The sequence below is a fragment of the Mustela nigripes genome, chromosome 12 (assembly GCF_022355385.1).
Source record: "Mustela nigripes isolate SB6536 chromosome 12, MUSNIG.SB6536, whole genome shotgun sequence".
NCBI classification, from domain to species: Eukaryota; Metazoa; Chordata; class Mammalia; order Carnivora; family Mustelidae; genus Mustela; species Mustela nigripes.
This window is the reverse complement of record NC_081568.1, coordinates 5,598,485-5,618,655: the sequence shown is the minus strand read 5'-3', so window position 1 is coordinate 5,618,655 and position 20,171 is coordinate 5,598,485. Positions and strand designations below refer to the sequence as shown.

The 20,171-nt window shown below is 42.8% G+C and overlaps 1 protein-coding gene across 1 annotated transcript in view; it reads right to left on the bottom strand.

Annotated features, from left to right (window-relative positions):
• Positions 1 to 20,171, bottom strand: part of ADCY2 (adenylate cyclase 2) — a 413,634-nt gene that overhangs the window by 115,713 nt on the left and 277,750 nt on the right. Inside the window, exons 5-7 of the mRNA XM_059416859.1 lie at positions 14,440 to 14,588; positions 8,224 to 8,335; positions 3,115 to 3,242 (exon numbers count right to left, since the gene is read on the bottom strand). Coding sequence (XP_059272842.1) covers positions 3,115 to 3,242; positions 8,224 to 8,335; positions 14,440 to 14,588 — 389 coding nt within the window. The remainder of the gene's footprint in view (positions 1 to 3,114; positions 3,243 to 8,223; positions 8,336 to 14,439; positions 14,589 to 20,171) is intronic.

The following is a 20,171-nucleotide window of genomic DNA, read 5'->3' as shown; positions in this document are numbered from 1 at the left end:
CTAACATTTGCTGAGATGCCCTCTATGTTCCTGCCCTTTGTGGAAGGTGCCAGAAAACAACCTAATACTGATCACTTTGTCAAATGCACAGAAGCCGAGCAGGTGAAATTTTTTTTATAATTTTTTATTTTTTATAAACATATATTTTTATCCCCAGGGGTACAGGTCTGTGAATCACCAGGTTTACACACTTCACAGCACTCACCAAAGCACATACCCTCCCCAATGTCCATAATCCCACCCCCTTCTCCCAAACCCCCTCCCCCCAGCAACCCTCAGTTTGTTTTGTGAGATTAAGAGTCACTTATGGTTTGTCTCCCTCCCAATCCCATCTTGTTTCATTGATTCTTCTCCTACCCACTTAAGCCCCCATGTTGCATCACCACTTCCTCATATCAGGGAGATCATATGATAGCTGTCTTTCTCTGCTTGACTTATTTTGCTAAGCATGATACGCTCTAGTTCCATCCATGTTGTCGCAAATGGCAAGATTTCATTTCTTTTGATGGCTGCATAGTATTCCATTGTGTATATATACCACATCTTCTTGATCCATTCATCTGTTGATGGACATCTAGGTTCTTTCCATAGTTTGGTGATTGTGGACATTGCTGCTATAAACATTCGGGTGCACGTGCCCCTTTGGATTACTACGTTTGTATCTTTAGGGTAAATACCCAATAGTGCAATTGCTGGGTCATAGGGCAGTTCTATTTTCAACATTTTGAGGAACCTCCATGCTGTTTTTCCAGAGTGGCTGCACCAGCTTGCATTCCCACCAACAGTGTAGGAGGGTTCCCCTTTCTCCGCATCCTCGCCAGCATCTGTCATTTCCTGACTTGTTTATGAGCAGGTGAATTTAACGGAGAGAGAACATGGATGCCCTTGGTCAGTGAGTGCAGAGCAGAGAGACACACCAACCGTTCGTTGCCTGAGTTGAAGCTCAAGTTTAGTTAGAAGCAAGAGTTCTGGAAAGTTCCTCAAATCTGATAACACTGCTGAGATTCTGGACATGAGCTATTAGTATCCATCACAGAGTGATAAATAAAATGTGGTATATCCACATATAATGGACTTAATTACTCCATCGTTAAAAGGAATGAAGGCCTGACACATTCCACAATGTGGATGGATCTTGGAAACATTCCGCTATGTGAAACCAGGCAAACGCTAGTCCACAGATACTGTGTGATTCCACGCACGCCGAGGCATCTAGAAAAGTCAACTTTGCAGAGGCAGAAAGTAGAAAAGGGGTTGCCAGGGGCTCGGGAGAGAGAGGAATGAGGAGTTCCTGCTCAGTAGGATGAAGTTTCTGTCTGAGTTGATGACAAGGTCCTGGAAGTGGACCATGATGCAGGTTGCACGTATTTTAAATGTACTTAATGCCACTGAATTGTACAGGTAAAAATGCTATGGTGCAGTAATTATGTTAGGTATTATGTTACCATGATAAAAAAATGTAACAGAAAATATATTACTGATGAGTGGGCAGAAGGTGAGTATCCTTCCTCCTAAAAGCTCTTCAATGTGCTGGAATAATGGAAACGTAACAGAACTGGGAAAGAGTTGGCCCGAAAGCAGGAATCAGGCTTCAGTAATCTGATATATTTTTGATGCGCATAATAAGTACATTAGAAAAACCCTTTCTCCCACTAGAACCCATTTCATCCGGTGTTGGAAACCTACACGGAGATCGCCTCCAAGGGCAGGTTATAAATTGGAGAAAACCTTTAGTTTCACTATTTAGATTCACTTACACTGTCTAGACCCAGAGTGTTGGAAATAGTTAATTACATCTGAAACAAAGTAAAAATGTTTTTCATGTCAGAGAAGACAAATGAGTTACTTTGGGGAAGAAGCAGGAGGGACAAGGTGATTCCCACACTGACTAATCCATCCATCTCTGGTTTTAACTCAATTCCACTGAATTCCCTTGCCTCCCGAGACTGATCTGTCCACAGTGGTCTGTCATCACTGCTGCCGACCCAGAGGATCGGTAGCACTGGGACCGCCAGTACCCACAGCAGGCAGTGTGGGCTTCACTGCTTCTCTCTGGACGGGCCTGGGGAAGCCACCTGCTAACTTGTTCAGTTTACTTCACACGTGACCCACATCCACAGTGGCTAAACACGTGACAACCTGACCGCTGCTCTCCCACTGGGAGCCCCATTGACTCTACAGCAGAGACAAGGAAACAGAGCATCAGCCACATAATTCCTGTCCCGTTGAGACTGAAAATGTGCGCAGGAGATGGGAAAATCACTTGACTAAAATAGGCAATCAAAAAACCCAATACACTAAAACCTTTCAATCATATAATCAAATAAGAGCTTTTACCATTACTAAGAATATTCTGGAATCTACCACAGGCATTATTAAAAAGTGTATTATGGCCTTGGTAACAGAAATTAATTTTTATCTTACACTTTTATCTGGTTCTTGTCAATGGTAACATTGTTTGACATAAGGATAGCCTCTCCAGAATTATGATGAAAGAAACTATAAATATGATATAGAAAACATATTCTGTGTATATTAACTGAAACTAAATTTATAGAGCTGAGCATTTTTGACTTGATGCAGTAATTTTGGAATTTTACTGAATTGCAATCTGGTCATGAAAACTACCTTCTCCCCGACAACTTGAGTGTAGCCATATTGTTTGTCGGAAATTGTACGGAAGTGTTGAACCGCTAAATTGCACGTCTGAAACTAATATACTATATGTTAACTAATTGGGATTTAAGTAAAAACTTGAAAAAAAAGAAACTGTTTGTCAGATGGTAAGAGCACAGAGATTTTCCTTAAGATTAAAGAAGATATTTCAATGCAAAAAAAAAATCACTTTGGAAACAACCCAAACTCTCCGTGCCCGCAGATTTCTCCCTCGGTTTCACTGTACTTCAAGGTTAACCATAACAATAAAAATTTTACAGAAGTCTTACTTTGGACTGAGTTACTCACACACCAGTATTTGGGTCTCTGCACACTTATATTTAAAGGTTCAATAATGTTTTTAATCTCAGTATCAGAAAAACAGAAACAGTCAGGAGTGAGAATCATACCTAGAGATTCTCAAACAGTTAAAAAGGACCCTATGGTGCCTTCACTTACTTTATAGCTTCACACATGTCCAGCCCCATTTTCACACAGTTCTTGGCATGGTTCGGGAGAGATATGGGGAGTCCGGACACACAGTAGTAGCAGTCTCCCAAAATCTTTATTCTCATGCATTCATTCTCCTAGAAGAAGAAATCACAGCATTCAGCTGCACTCAGATTTTCCGAATGTCATCCAATGCTAGTTCTACTGATACCATCACAGTGACCTAGGATTTGTGGGCGCGGAAATGAGCCCTGGTTGGGTTTCCCTTCATGACCCAAGAAGAATGAACCTCCCTCACCTGCATACCCATTTGCCAAAGCAGGGAGAATCAGGAGAAGGGGAAGAAAAGGAAAGCAGAGAGAATGTGCTGGAATGATTTACTCTGAACTGTAGCAGAGGAGCATACTGACAGGATCATTCTCTCCAGCCCAAACATCCCAAGCACTGACAGCGAAATGAGATCTTCCATGCAGAGCGGAGTCTCAGGACAGTGAACGGTGACAGAACTCGACTGGAATTAGAATTGTCTGTCACTCCCTACTATGCTCAAGGTTCTCCTCATTTTCTTTAAAGCCAAAGCAGATTCTTACCTGAGAACGTAGCTTCTGATAAACATCTCCATAATGCAAAAAAGCCGCCATTCGACATTGCCAAGTAATTTAAAATTTAATTCTGACCTTTGGTTAAACTGTTTTAATATAAAGTAGTATTCACCATTTTTCTTGGCTGGGTGGTTTTTATATTAGGATATTGAGATTAGCTTCATTCATATGTCTAAATCCTACATGCATTTCTAACTTTTCTAGTTACTTCATAGATTAGTCACTAAGGAAAAGGAAAAAAAGAAGAAAAGCAAAAGAAAAAGAAGCAACAAAACAAAACAAAACAAAAACCCAAAGATGTGCCAAACACAGATCTCCTTCTTAACACTAAACATAGGCTTATGTATAAACCGAACTGCAAAAGTCTGAAATAATAAAATGAATATAAGATTTTCTTGTTCTAAAGTACATGTTAGGTTTGTTGAAGATTTCGCACACTTCTTCCCCGTGCGGTAGAGAACCCACAGGCTAGGGCATATTTTCATACTCATCTATGGTGCTATAGTTGATGTGTTTACTAACTCCTGATTAAGAATCTCAGAAGTACTAAAAAGGCAAAAAATTATATACTAATAGGGCTTCCATCCCATACTTCCCAAATAGCTATTCTGAATCTAGAACACAATGAAATTAACAAAAGTGAATTCTCGGAAAACTCATCAAAGACCAGCTGACCGTGTACGTATACGCATGTGTTTATTTCTGGGGCTCAGTTCTGTTCTACTGGTCTGTGTGTCTGTTTTTAATGCCAGTATCATACTGTTTTAATTATGGAGCATCGTAATTCATTTTGAAAAAAGGAAGTGTGATGCCTCCAGCTTTCTTCTTCTCACTTAAAATTTCTTTGGCTATTTGGGGTCTCCTGTGATTCTGTATGAATTTTAGATTTTTTGTTTGTTTGTTTGTTTCTGTAGAAGATGCCACTGGGATTTTGATAGGAATGGCACATGCTTCAGGTATTATGGACATTTTAACAATATTAGTTCTTCCAACCCATGAACATGGGATGTCTTTCTATTTATTTGTGTCTTTTTAGATTTCTTTTATCCATGTTTTATAGTTTCTCTTTTTTTAAAAGATTTTATTCATTTATTTGACAGACAGAGACCACAAGTAGGCAGAGAGGCAGAGAGAGAGGTGAAAGCAGGCTCCCCACCAAGCACAGAGCCTGATGCGGGACTCAATCACAGGACCCTGAGATCATGACCTGAGCCGAAGGCAGAGGCTTAACCCACTGAGCCACCCAGGCGCCCATGTTTTATAGTTTCCCATGAATGAGTCATTCACCTACTTGGTTAAGTTTATTCCTAAAATAATATTAATAATTATTAATAATAATATTAATAATATTTTAATATTTTATTCTTTTTGATGCTAATGTAAATGAGATTATTTTGACTTCCTTCTCAGATATTTTATTATCAGTATAAAGAAATGCAGCTGGTTTTTGCACATTGATTTTGTATTCTGCAACTTTACTGAATTTGTTGATTATTTCTTTTTAAAAAAATATTTGTTTATTTGATAAAAAGAGAGAGCACGAGTGGAGGGAGGAGCCGGGGTAGAGGCAGAAAAAGAGAAGCAGACTCCTAGCTGAGCCTGCAGCCTGACACAGGGCTTGATTTTATGACCCTGACATCATGACCTGAGGCAAAATCAAGAATTGACAGCCAACTAACTGAGCCACCCAGACACCCCCCTATCTATTAGTTCTAACACATATTGCATATATTTTATGGTTTTCTACACACAAGATCATGTAATCTGCAAACAGAGACAATTTTACTTTTTCTTTCTTTTTTTTTTTTTTTTAAGATTTTATTCATTTATTTGACAAACAGAGATCACAAGTAGGCAGAGAGGCAGGCAGAGAGAGAGAGGAGGAAGCAGGCTCCCCGCTAAGCAGAGAGCCCGATGTGGGGCTCGATCCCAGGACCCTGAGACCATGGCCTGAGCTGAAGGCAGAGGCTTTAACCCACTGAGCCACCCAGGTGCCCCATTTTTTCTTTTTTGATTTGGATGCCTTTTATTTCTTTTTCTTGCCTGGCCGCTCTGGCGAGCACTTCTAGGTTGTGCTGAGCAGATGTCGTGGGTGCAGCCATCCTCACTGTTCCCAGTCTCGAAGGAGAAGCTCAGTTTTCCTCCATCAACTATAATGTTAGCTATGGGCTTTTTATATATGCCTTTATTTTGTTGAGGTAAGTTTCTTCTATATGTTATCAGTTAAGAGTTTTTATCATGACAGGGTGTTTAATTTTATGAAATGCTATCTCTGTATCTACTGATCATGTAATTTCTAGCCTTCATTCCGTGACTGTGGTCTGTCATGTCGATTGAGTCGTGTGTTGAACCAACCTTGTATCCCAGAAATAAATCCCAGTTGGTCATTGGGTACAGTCCTTTAAATGTGCTTTTGAACTCAGTTTGCTAAGTGAAATAAGCCTGACTTTATTCAGGACATCCAGAAGATAGACACTGCATGATCTCACTTCTATGAGGAATCTAGAATAGCCAAATCCACAGAAGCAGAGAGTAGACTGGTGGATGCCAGGCCTGAGGGAAGGGGGCAATGGGGGGTATGGGTAAAAGTGCAGACAGTTTTATGTAAGATGAGTAAGTGCGGGAGACCTATGGTATAGATAGCACAGCGCCTGTTAACAATGCTGTACCATACACTCCAGAATGTGCTAAGAAGGTAGAGCTTATGTTAGGTGTTTTAATCACATCATCATTAATAATAAATCATGAGGGCAGAGAGGACACCTTTGCACGTGGTGGATACATTTATAACATAGATTACACTGATGGCTCATAGGTATATGCTTATCCTCAAGGTCATTACAGTTTATAGATTAAATATGTAGTTTTTCACACGTCAATTATTCCTCAATAAAGCAGTTTAAAAGATTAAAAAAATAAAAGCATGACGTTGAATTCTTAGTTTAGTTATGTGCTGTATGCAAAATTCACTCAATCGTCTGAGCTGTTTGCTTACGATCATGTCCACCGCCACATCGTTTAACCATGAGGCACGAACTGGTTTCCTAAACACGTTCTCTCTATAGTAACATTGGGTGGACCTCGCCATCCTAGGCTCTAATGGGATACTGCCTGGACAGCCTTTCGTTCAAACCATCAGAGAGGAACAGGTCACACTAAGTATTTCTGTTACGCGCAATGAAGTTTGTCTTCCCCAAATTCACATGCTGAAGTCCTAACACCTGCAGAGTGTAAACTTGGCCTCCCTGCAGATATAATTAGTTAAGATGAGGTCCTACAGGACTAGGGTGGGTCACGAATCCAATATGACTGGTGTCTTTATAAACAGGGCACATTCAGACACTGAGACTTACCCAGAGGGAGAATGGCATGTTAATACTAGAGCTATGCTGTTACCTGCCAAGATTGGGATGTTTCTTCCTAATGTGACAAAAGTGACACTTTATTAATTCAAACTTTGAAGACATTATTTAAGCTTTAAATCATATTTTTCTAAACATGAACACCCAAAAAACCTCAACCTCTCCCTTTGATTTGGTAAGGGGAAGAAAGCTGTGCTATACTCTAACGGCTTTTTTAAAAAAAAACACCCCAGTGAGATCCCTCATGGTCAGGCTGGCAGCAGAAGGCACCTCCGGGGGAGCCTGACTCAGGGGTGACCCTGTGAACATCAGCAAGTCACGTCTATTCCTAAGAGGCTTGCTTGGAAATGTTCTGTATGGTTTAAAAGTGAGAGGAATCTTGCAGGGAACTAAATTTGGGACCAACTCTCTCTTCCATATATAATCAGCATAATGAAGTATTTTTTGCTGGAAATAATTCAAAGAAAGCATGAGGCTGACCAGTAATGCTTTATGAGGTGGAAGTAAAGGGCTGCCAAGGGAGGAAGTAACTGTTATCACTCTTCCCACCAGTAACCCTCAGGATTCCAGTAAATATGCAAGTTCTTGTAGGGTTTTAGATTGCCTCTCACCATTTCCTCTCCATGCGTGTATGCACGGCAAATACAGAACTCACGTTTCTGTTCAAGGGGCACAAGGGTCAGTGGATATTAATGAGACAGCAGTAAGCAAAGGGCTGAGATGGGAAATATGCATCCTATTTTAGGGGTTCTCCCCGGGGGCTAATACATGAACAGTTACGGCTGGAGGAGAGGCAGTCTTGTTTCCAACAGCTGACATGGAAATGCCTAAAAACAGGATCTTAGAAAAGCCCTGGACAGAGGCTGTTCATCTTAAACTCACCATCTTGAGTGTATTTACTCTATGTGCGCTGAGTTCTCTATAAGCAGAAATTTTAAAAATAGATGCAAACATGTGCTAATTATACGCTCTGACATTTCTCATCCCCGAGAAGTGAGACTCATCAGAGCCCGATAGCCAATAAACCCTACAAATCTATAAACACCAGTTCTAAGTGGAGCTCTATGAAAAACAAAGAATTGATAAGGGACCAGAGAAAAAGGAAGCCAAGAGTCTAGAAAGCCTCAACGCAGAAGGGACTCACTACGACTCACCTTTGCAATTTGGTCGAACTTTCCAAAGAGCTCGTTCAGCATGTGGACGAGTTCTCCTGGAGAGCAGTCACTGGCCAGCCGGGTGAAGCCCACGATGTCAGCGTACAGGATGCTGTGGCAAAAGGGGAACAGTGTTTGCAAGCTCGTGTTTGTTAACAAGTTATGATACTTTTTTTTCCCCTTAAAAGAGTATATAGTTTTTTACATTTATATTTGTGTCTTACAAGAAAAATGTCATTTCCCCAGATAGGAAACAAATACACATTTTGCCAAGCTTTCCTATTAAAAACGGTTTTTTTGTTTAATGCTGTTTTTATAATTAAAATTGGAGAAGAAAAAAATCACATGATGCACTCTGTCCATTCTAACTGATGACCTTTATTCCCTGATGGCCAGTTCCGCCTCCCTCCCTGGCTTGCGCGGTATTCCTTCTGAGAGTTCATCACACTGCTAGAATTCAGGTATCAGTGGCCTATGCCTCTGTTTGCACTGTTACATGCATTGACTTTATAGAAATTTCTAAAGTAAAGGAAACAAAATAATAAGAGCAAATTCTGTTTTTACTGACTCGAAGAAAGACTAACAATCTTCTTAAAAGAAAGAGTACTTAACAAAAGGTTTTGGATGACTTACTCCTTGCCAGGATGAAGCAGACACAGTACGTCTCCCTCAAACTCAGAGTGTTGTTGGGGGGGGGTGGAGTTAAGAAAGTAAGGAAGGACTCCAGCAACGGCCAACCACCGTGTTAACAAGTGTGTGTGTGTGCTGGGGGTTAGCTGGTGACGCGCCTGGGAAAGCTTCCCTCCATGCGACAAACATGCTAGTGGGACAGATGTCAGATTTCTCTGAGTTGTGTCTGTATTTCGTTAACCTTCAAGGGTCAGGATGGGGAAACAGGCCCCAGGATGTGCGATATCACTTTTCCATACAACGACATGCTTCTGATTTGTATAAAGGCCTCACAAAGAAGCCTAAAATTCCTGCTGGCAGTTGGGAATTCAGATAACATGGCTTAAGACAGACCCTGAGACAAAACTGACTGCTACTTCATACCCATTAGAATGGCCCTTATCAAAGAACTGGGAAGTAACAGATGTTATCAAGGGTGCGGAGAAATCGGAGCCTTGTGCATTGCTGGTAGGAATGGAAAATGGTGCGGCCACTCTAGCAAACAGTACGGTGGTTCTTCAGCAAAAGAAACAGGATTCCCAGATGGCCCTCTGAGTTCCCTGCTGGGAAAACAACCCAAAGAATGGAGGCACGGGCTCAAACCACTATTTGTACCCCATGTTTACAGCAGCATTATTCACAATCATCTAAAGGTAGAAACAGCCCAGATGTTCACTAACTGACGGATGGATAAAGAAATAGGGATAAAAGAAATCCCTACAATGAAATATTATATAGTCTTCAAGAGAGATGGCATTCTTCCACATGAGGCAATGCAGATGAAGCTTGAACACGCGCCGCTGCGTGCAATGAACCAGGCCCAGGAGGACAGAGGCTGTGGGAGTCCGCTCACACGGGATACCCAGCGCCGTCAGACCGTGGGGCCAGGAACCAGAAGGGTGGGTGCCGGCGGCTGGCTGCGGGAGAGAAGCTGCTGACGCTGCTGCACAGACAATTAAACATGGCTAAAACTGTGCTACGTTATGTTATGTATATTTTGCCACAGTAAAAAAAGGAACATGGCAGCGGCCAGCCCGATCTTGGGCAGGAAACAACTGGCTCTCTGCTGTTGGCCGAACTCATTCACTGGGCCAAGCATGAGGTTGGTGGCTTCATCTTGAAGGAAAGACTTGGTTCTCTGTTGATGACAAAAGCTGGGGGAGAACCCTCTGGCCCAAGAAAACCAGGGCTGCAGGGGCTTCCACACCCTCCATTCTGTTCAGATGGTGCCATCAAACCTTCTCTGCTCCCCCACAGCACCCTTTAGCAGCACAGATCACAGATGCTGCGCCTGGTCCAAGAAGAAAAAAGTTTAGAGAGTGTGTCTGATCCGAGGCAGCACTGGGAGGGAGAATGTGCAGATAGATGGGCAGCTGACAACCTCCACCGTGTTTCCTGTGGTCCAACCCTGGAGTGGGTAAAGCCACCCCTGCCCCCAGGTAGGCTGGCTAAATGTCCTACGATGGTCCAAAAATTACTCGGCAGCCAGGAGACTGAGGACGTAAACAGGTCATGGTGATGCAATGTGCAAAGGGTTACAGGAAAGGAAGCAGGGTACTCTCTGGGATCACGCACGTACCCGACCTAGATCTGACCATGTGACCATCTTAGAAAGATCACTCTGGCCACAGCAACCTGGAGGCAGGCAGGTCAGTTAGAATCATAGCCCTTTCCTCCAGAAGGCCCATGTGGAAGGTATCGTCAGGCGAAATGGAGAGAACTGGCCAGATATGGGAGAAGTGCAGGAAGGAAGAATCAGGCGTGGTTCGCGACCAGACACGGCGGGCAGTGTGTCTGAGGGAGGCGGCGACAGTTTCCGGCGGAGAAGGGGGCTCAAACCTAGCTCTGAACAAGTCACAGCAAGCTTGGAGGGAAGATGACCAGTTCAACTCTGGTTGGGTTGAGTTTGATGGTGGTGTTGGTGGAGCGTCTAAGAGGAAGAGACACATTAGGTGAGCGAGTATGGAAGCTATGGTTGAATTCTGCATCTTGTAAAAAATATTTATTTGACAGAACGAGACAGAGTGGGAGGGGATGGAGGGACAGAGGGAGCGGGAGAGAGAGAAGCTCAAGTGAAGGCCACACTCAGCATGGAGCCCAGTGCAAGGCTCAATCACCTGACCCACGAGGTTATGACCTGAGCTGAAATCAAGAGTCAGACGCTCAACCAACTGTGCCCTCCAGGTGCCCTGGCTGAGTTCTGCGCCTTGGTATCCCACAGATGGTAACTGAAGTCCTGAATGAGAAGTGGAGAGACCAGAGCGGAGCTAGGAGGAACCTCTGAAAACACTCATTTACAGAGAGGCCAGATTCAGGGAAGAGAAAATGGCAAAGGACATGGTAAGGAGAGAGAGGGGTAAGATGTCAGGGAGTCCACAGCGAGGGAGAATTCTTAAACCAGGAGGGCAAGGTCCGCCGGCCAACCACACCGAGCTACCAGAAAGAAGGATGCAGAGGCTAAGTCAGACTCAGATCTGGGCGCACGGCAGCTGGTGGTGACCTGAGCGGGCATGAGCTCTGCGCCATGGTGGATGGAGGTGGACGGCAGAGGGTGAGGGTTTGAGGAGGGAGGGAAAACCGGGAAGACCAGTCAGAGAGGGAGGAACCACCTGTCTAGAATCTTGGCTTTGAAAGCGAGAGAGGGCCAGTCTCAGAATTGGACGGTGGCACTGGAGTACGGGGCCTGTGCTTATTTTCAAAGACGGGATGGGTTTGTGAATGTTTCCCTACTATCGGCAGGATTCAGAGGAAGATGCTGAAGATTCGGGAAGTACTTCCCTTCTAGAAATTCCTCCCTTCCTCCTCATCATTATACACATTATTAGCACCCTCAGAAGAGTAAAGAGCTAGGATATGTCATTAACAGAGAATAACCATTTTTTTTTGAATGAATGAATGGCCAAAGCAGAACTAAGAATGAACAGATCTTTACTGTCCATAGTCCTAATGAGAATTATTATCCAAAAAACCCCTCAAAACTGCTCAGGTATTGACTGGACTCGCCACAATATCCATTTACCATGCCTGCTTCTTGGCTTCTGCTTATCCTGTCCAAGATGAAAAAGTCGTGTTTTCGTATTTCTTATAAAAACAGTTGGTACATCATGTGATTTATGTATGCTTTTACATTTTTAACTTTAGGTATTGAAGTTACTTTAGCGTTCCCAACTATAGTTTTGAATTTTTTTTTTCATCGAATTTTTTAAATTGATTTTTTACTTTTCAGTGTTCTTGACGCAGCAAACATATTCTAAATGATCTCTGAAGGCGCTTCTCCAATCCCTTGCCTTGACAGCGTGGAAGTCAGCTTCCAAGATGGCCCCAGAGAGACCCTCACCTCCTGGGACTTACTCTTGAACTGTCCACCCTCCCCTGGGGTGGGGCTGATCTGCATCCCCAGGAGGATGCTGCAGGAATTACGACAATGACTTTGCAAGCCTGGGTCATAGAGGAGCTGCTGTTGCCCATGGCCCTGTCCTGGATCCTTGCTCTGGGGAAGCGAGCTCCCATGCTGGGAAGTCCCTCTAGCCACCTGTGAGCAGTAGCTTGGCAAGGACGGCCTGCAGCCTCCAGCCAGCAGTCAGGCCCCTGCAAACCACGTGAGGAGCGGCCTTGAAGTCAGGTCCCCCAGCAGCCCTCCCAACACCAGGCCTCAATCTGTATCAAAGACGGTAAGTCAGAACCACCAGGAGAAGCAGCTCTCAAAGTGTGACAGACAGAAACTGCGAGATGATGTTTACTGTTGTCTGAAGCCACTGGGTTTTGGGGTCCTTTGTGCCGTACAAATTGGTAGCTGACAGACAGCACCGGGAGCCTTTGTCACCTGCCTGAGGCCGGTGGTTTCATTTTGATCAGGCTCTTTGATCCTGGGTCATTTCACAGAGACTGGAAGATATTCCAGGACTCTGTTTAGATACGGCTGTGTTCATCTTTACATGAACTCTTTCCTCAAGTAGGAGGGATATTGCTGCTTTTTCAGACAGCTAAGGCTGGAAAGGGAAATTTCTAGTAAAATACACCTTGTGGGATACCGTGAGAATGTTTCCTCTTTAATTCTTTAAGTGAAATGCTTAAAAACCTGAAAGCAGGCCAGTGTTTTAAATAATTTTACTCCTTAACAGGTGTGGCTCTTCTTGTAATACAGTCATTTTTTTAAATTCCTCAAAATGATAGGGATTTAATTTAATTTAATTTAATTTAATTTAATTTAATTATTATTTTTTACCCCTGATTCTCCATTTAGCCGCTGCTTCCTTAGTTCTCAGTGATAAGCAGCTTTTTTTCATTACTGCTTTCCCAATCTGCATTTCTCGTCATATATTTAGCTAGGTGCATGCTTGGACATGCCTGGGCCATATCACCAGCTCCACACACCTTTCCTAAAATCTGGGGTCAAAATGAGATGTGTCTTAGCAATGTAGTTAAATTGCAGTGGCAAAGCCTAGTCAAATGTGTTTCTTATTAATAAACTTCCAAAACCCTTGACTTGCAGCAACCAGACTGGAAGCTTGGATCGTGCACTGGAAAGGATCCAGGCTGGAGAGCAAAAGGGCAAGGAGCCAGTGCTCCGCCAGTTGCAGTTACGTTTGTGGCTGTGGCTCCCGAACTAGTGAACAGGGTGAGTCATGACAAGGCGGAATGCATGAGGCCGGATGCACGAGGTACTTAGCGAGAGAACCCGGCAAGAAAGAAAGCACTACTGCACCACAGCGGCATGGATGCAAGGAGAAGCCCGCAAAGAAGGGGCAGGAGGCTTGGGGGGCTTGGGGAACAGTGAGGGGCCAGGCACCCGGGCCTGCAGGGGCTGCATTCTGCAGCCGGGAGGTGGCAGCAGGGGAGGAAACGCCCCCCACGCCGAAGAGAGGGCGCGCACGGCTCCTCCCTGGAGGAGTGCTGGGGAGAAGGAGGCCCCACAGGGTTCTCTTTCCGGATCTCAGTCGCAGGCTGACAGCATGTGTTCCACGTACTGCGATTCTAGAAGGGCTCCCTGAGAAGCAGACGGGACTATGGCAGGACGGAAAGCAGGGACTTGCACTATTAACCAAGGGGCACATCAGTCCCCCGTGACATTGGTCACTGGTTGGCCATACCCCGGACACCCATCATTCCTGACGGTCAGGGAGTGCTCACTTCACCGAGGCCCTGGCCCCCAAGTCCCTCCGGAGGAGTCAGGTCTTGCCTCAAGAGCCCACTGTACTACCGTCAGTCTTACTACAGAGTCGCGGGTCCTGGGCTCCGGGATGCCCTGAAACTATCCATGGTGTCCCCCGGATAAGGACCCTCCAAGCACTCCTCTCTCCTTTGGGACAGAGGGTCAGCCGTAGAAAGCAGGGCCATAACGGACAACAGAACCCAGTAAAGTGAAGAAGATTCTACTTCCTTATCTTTCTGTGAAGGCCCTGAGGGGCAGCAGCAGGGGGGGTGGGGGTGGGGGGGGCAGAGACTCCGGTCACCGTTGCGGAGGAGACAGGGTTTTGTGAGACGTGAGCTCCCCGGCTGGCGAGCGGCTCCCGGGACATGCGGAGGGACAAGAACAGAGCAGCGTACCTCACGTTGGTGTGTCGCTTGACATACAGGTTGTGAAAGTTGTTTGTGTTTTCCATTTGGCCGGCTTTGGGGCCCTGCAGCCTCTGGATGATCTCGGCTTTCATCTCCATGGCTATGTGCGCCGGCAGCAGGGAGAGCAGGAGCCGCTCCTGAGAGAGGGTGTGGGAGGAAGGCGGACGTTTTACATCATTACGGGGACATCCGAGTCCTCTCTGAGAGCATCGCGGATCCGCACTGGGGCCAAGCGGGCGACTCTTTCCGGCAAGTTCAAACGGGGGGAGTAGAAGGCCATGTCGAAAAGACCCAACATTTCTAAGGTCAGCCTGTGTCATATCATTGATTATTTACGGAGTTCTAAGTATGTGTCCTTCAGAGTGGAGAATAAAGGAAAGCACAGATACTTCCTCCAAGGATACTATTTATCTACTCCGGGTTTTACACAGTAGAGCAGAAATGATATAAAAATGCCGGAAACCTATGGAGAGTCGAAGATAGAAAATACTCATTTTTGCCTGCCTGTTCATTTGGGAGATAAAGTAAAAGCTTTATTGCATTTCAGAAAGTCAACAAATATTCCGTACTTCTGAAATACGATAGCCAAATATGTTCAAATATTTCATTTCCTCTGTGATGACCACACAATCCCTTTTAGCGATTCTAAACTATTATAAAGGGACAGAGGCAGAAATAGCATCTGTAAAATGTCATGCGTAAAAGACTACAGGTGGAACCCATGGAAATGATAAATTATGAGCCTTTTATTTTTGGTCTTTAGACACAGCAATAGTGGCATGTAATATTACACTTATTTTAATATCTACTTATTTTAGAGTGACATTTGCAATACTGTTTTTGAGAAAAAGTATCAAAGAAGAGGAATCTCTGAAACTCTGTGGTCATCCTTAGTTATTTTAAACATTAAATTATTTTAGTGGTGCCTGGGTAGTTCAGTCAGTTAAGCTTCTGATTCTTGGTTTTAGGTCATGATCTCAGGGTCGTGAGATCGAGCCCTACAGTGGGCTCTGCGCTCAGCACAGAGTCTGCTTGAGAGTCTCTCTCCCTCTCCCTCTGCCCCTCCTGCTCATGCACATGCATTCTCTCTTTCTAAAATAAATAAATCTTAAAAAAACACATTCATGTATTATAGAAAACACCATAGTCAGGTGTGCATTTAACAATTAATAGTGTTGATTGAAAAACATTTCTTGAATGAAATATTTTCTCTGTCTTCCCCATTTTCTCTTTTTTCTTCCCTTCTTATTCACTCATTTATTCATTCACCCATTTAACCATTCATTTATGCAGACAAAGTAATAGAACACAGGGGAGGGGAAGCTGGTCTTTTTTCCCAGGTTTACAGGGCCGGCGTCCCTTTGGGTCAAGCCCTAGGGCACGTCATTTCAGTGCCTGCTGAGAACGTCCACTGAGGGAGCAGAGGGAAGGTGTGGAGGGCATCCAGATGCAGATGCGAAGCCCTCACTGCAGCCCCTCCCCAGCCTGTTCCAGGAAAGAAAAAACAGATGAAAAGCTATTAGGAGACCGAGTGGGTACCTATGGGGGGATCTCAGTGCATGGTAGAGTGTTTGACCAAGAACTGGCGTAACTGAGTATTGGTCATTTGTTCTGTCATTCATTTATTTATTAATTTATTCACATATTCAGAAAACATCCATCATTTTCCATTAAATGCCAGGCCCCATGATAAGCACTAATAGTGAATGCAAAGAAGAAAAGAGTCAACATCCTTGCTACCATGTGGTTCATAATCCAGCAACAAGCCCAGCCACAGTGCACTTTCCATCAGATGAAGCTGGAGGACCAGGCTAGTGTTTGCAGGAAGCCACATGCTTGAGATGTAGGAAGTCAGAAGGGAAACTAATAGTCCAGGAGCTCCTGCTATTCATGTGAAACAAATGAAACAAAAAAACAAAACAACACCTCTATTTGGTTAGTACTATCACCAATCTCTTTGCAAAAGGAGGCAGTTAGGTAGGTGGCAAGGTGCTAACAGTTGTCATAACATAAGTGCTGATACTGATATGGCAAAGGGAATTTTAATCAGATTTTAATTTTAATCAGATTAATCAATTTTAAGAGATTAAGAAGACAATTTAATAATTATGTTCTTAATTTTCTTAAATTCTTATTGAAGTTTCCATTTAATTAAAATTAAAAAATAAGATGGAAAAATCCAAATATTTAGTAAGTTAAATGTCCATATACATATGTATATGTATATGTATATGTATATGTATATACATATGTATACATCCATATACATATCTGGGAAAATATAAATTAATATTAGTTGTACAAAATAATGAGAATAATGTCCTGGGTGATCTAAAATACAACAGAAATGAAATCTACAATGGCATTAACACAATCTGTGAAGTGGAAGTAAGTGGATTTAAAATATTCTGGGGTCCCAGGATTATATGGGAAGTGGCAAAGGTAGTAATTTATAGTAGAATTCAGTAAGTCAAAAATGGATATAATTTCTACTTTAGGAACAAAGAGTGAAAGAATGTATGACTAAGAGGTTAGCTAAAAATGAGACAGAAATTCTTATTAACCCAAAGTAAGTCATAATGAAGAGTCAAATAGAACTTCAAACAGGAGAAACAAGCAGAGTATAAGTCATAAAATTGCTATTATTGGCTTTTTAGATCAGAAATTACATTAAATGTAAATGAACTAAATACTTCAAATACTTGACTAATACTGCCAGGTTGGATTTTTAAAAAGACAAAATGTAACTCTATTCACAATAAGTACATCTTAAATATAAAAACACAGCATTACAGAAAATAAGATAACAAAAAAGAGATAAATTATGAAAACCTTAATGAAAAGAAAGCTGGTGTAGCTAAATTAATATAACAAATAGACTTTGTAGATATTTCAGTCTTCAGGGAGAGGATGAACAAGTCTACATATCTTCTCAAATTTTTTTGAGAGGAGGAAATCATAATTTTTGCTGTGGACATTGGAGATACATCTTCAAATGTGGTTCCTCCGACTCACAGAGACTGGGGACAGAAAAGGAAATAAAGGCACCATATACATTGCTTTATTGCTCAACTCCTGTGCAAGTTCCCAGAAAAGAGTATTTGTTCTAGAGTTATTTCTTGAATGAATGAGTGACCTACCGTACATTTTATCTGGAACACATCAAAGACAAATCTAATTTCAAAGCTTCTGTTTACTGTCAGTGATGACCATGGTGGGTGGGGACCTGGAAACCTTGGGACCTGGGTAGACAGTGCTCATGTTTTAAAGTCATATTAATGACCCTTCTGACCACAAATACCAGCCCTAGGCACAAGCTACACTAGTGATATTCACACAAAGGAAAACTTGACTATTCTGCAAAATAAGGGTAGTGATTGCCTTGGGTTTTCCTCCCTGGAAGACTATCACACTGTGGTTATGGGCCAGGGAATGGAGAGAAGGAGTGAAAGACTCATGCAGAGGCAGGAGAGACACTAGTTTCATATCAACAGTCTGCATTTAAGGAGAAAGAGCACATTCTAAGCTCCCCCATGTTGGGAAATGGCCAGTGAACATTGGAAGCCACTTGAAGTTACATTCTGATTTTATTCCTATCCTAAGCTCAACTTCCCTTCTGTTATTCTCCAACTTTCACTAACAATCTAACAACATAGCAACGTCATGTTAGTTTAAAAGGAGGAGGTGAGTTCAAATTTTGGACTTAAGCAAAATGCTGAGAACAGAAAGCATGCCCGACTCTGTGAGACATCTCAGCATGCAGCTAGGGGCCAGGATAAGCAACACCAGGAGGACAGAAAATACGGAATTCAATAATGGAATAACAAAATCAAGTAACTGGGTTTAGTAAAGAAACAGATAGCCTCAGAAAAATGGACCCATTTGGAATTAATTCAGAATACCAAGAAACTAGTAATGACATGAAAATACAAGTTCAAATTTTAGAACCTGAAAAAAGTCTGTGTCCTTACTATGCACAAATTGAGCATTTGGTTTATTTGGCTGATGGCTTGGTGGTGATACAAGTTGGTTCTCTCTCTAAGAACCCATGTGAAAAGATAATGGATTTATGCTTAAAATAAATGATAAACCCTTTTAAAATCTTGATATCAAGAGTTAGTCCACCATCTCATCTTTGGCCACCCATCCCCCAAATACACAGATTTGCCACTTATCTTGCATTCTTCCATGGGCTGGCCTTTGTGACCAACAGATATTTGAGAAGTCTAAAAGTCATTAAAATACATGACATATCCAAGGAAGTATTTAAGATAGATAGACTTTGTCCCTTAAAGTTTGGGGCTGAGTTCCACTAAGACAACATTTACTTAAACCCATCTCCACAAGGACTGAGCACACTAGATGTACCAAGGGATACTGTGTGGGATGGTCACTTTCCATTTATCGATTGATGTATTGGATAGTTGCATATAAGACCAAATATTATAAAGGAGTCACTATGTTAAAATCTATCTCAACAAACAGGGGAAAGCTAGTGAGGAATATGAGAAGTTGCTGTCCACAATCACCAGGAGGCCTACCTGCTCATGTTCTCAGCATGAACAGACCAACCCTGGACAGAGCCAAGGGAAGCCTATTGCTCTGAGAAGCCATCAAATCTCTGTCATCATCAAAGCAAGTAGACACTGACTATAAATTTCTTAACTTCTGAAATGGTAATAAAGAACATGATAGAATGTACAACATAACAGATTATTAATCTGGACATAGGCTCTCTTTTTAGAAATCCCAGTGGAATCTGTATTTCTACAGAAAAACCTAGTGATTGGCTTAATTTGATTAAAATGAAGTTAGTATTCTTTCTGATGGGTGACAGATGTGTCAAGGGCCATGAAAAAAATAAAATTCACCAGGACATAATGTTCAACTTACAGAGTTCTGCTCTATTCTTTTATGATCATTACCTGTGTGTGTTCATGGATTCTGTGCAGTCTTCTCTAGGATTTAAAACAATCAGTAGCCTTTCTCACTGTTCACACTCACTTCTAGTCATGCTTCTGGTGGCCGGTGCTGTCCTGTCCATACTCACTCTGCCTTCCTTGGAGGACGCCTGCAGCTTGTTCCTTACAGTTTCATGGGTCTCAACCAATGACGGAGAACTGATGGATAAATCCCCTGACTTCTGCACCCACATCTCTCAGTGGGAAGATCTGAGCATGTTCCATGCTTCCCTCTGAGGGTCTCCAGCAGGTCTGAACCCTGGATGCCCCCGGTGGCCCCTTCCAATAGCTGACCTCCCTCCAGGACCCACTTCCCACTCTGCCACCTGCAGCCACCTCCCAACTAAATGCCTCCACGCAGATCCTTGTCTCAGGGTCTGCTTGGGGTAAACCCAGTTGAGATCTTTCCAAGCATCTTCTCTCCTCCTCATATACTCTGTCATAAGAATAGGCTAAATACCAAAGTTAGCCTTTCCTGAAGGACAGAGTCCACGAACAAAAATGAATCCAATATAGTAATTCTCTTTCAGGCCCATAGCTTCATTTAATGACCAAATGTAAATTATAATCTTTATTTTAGACTCAAATGCAGACGAATGACTGGCTTTTTATAGGTAGTTTCAAAAATATAAGACATATATGTGTGTGTGTGTGTGTATATATATATATATATATATATATATATATATATATATATATGTTGTATAAGCCAAACTTTTCTTTTTCCCCCCCTTTTTTTAGTGTTCAAGAATCTGTGTG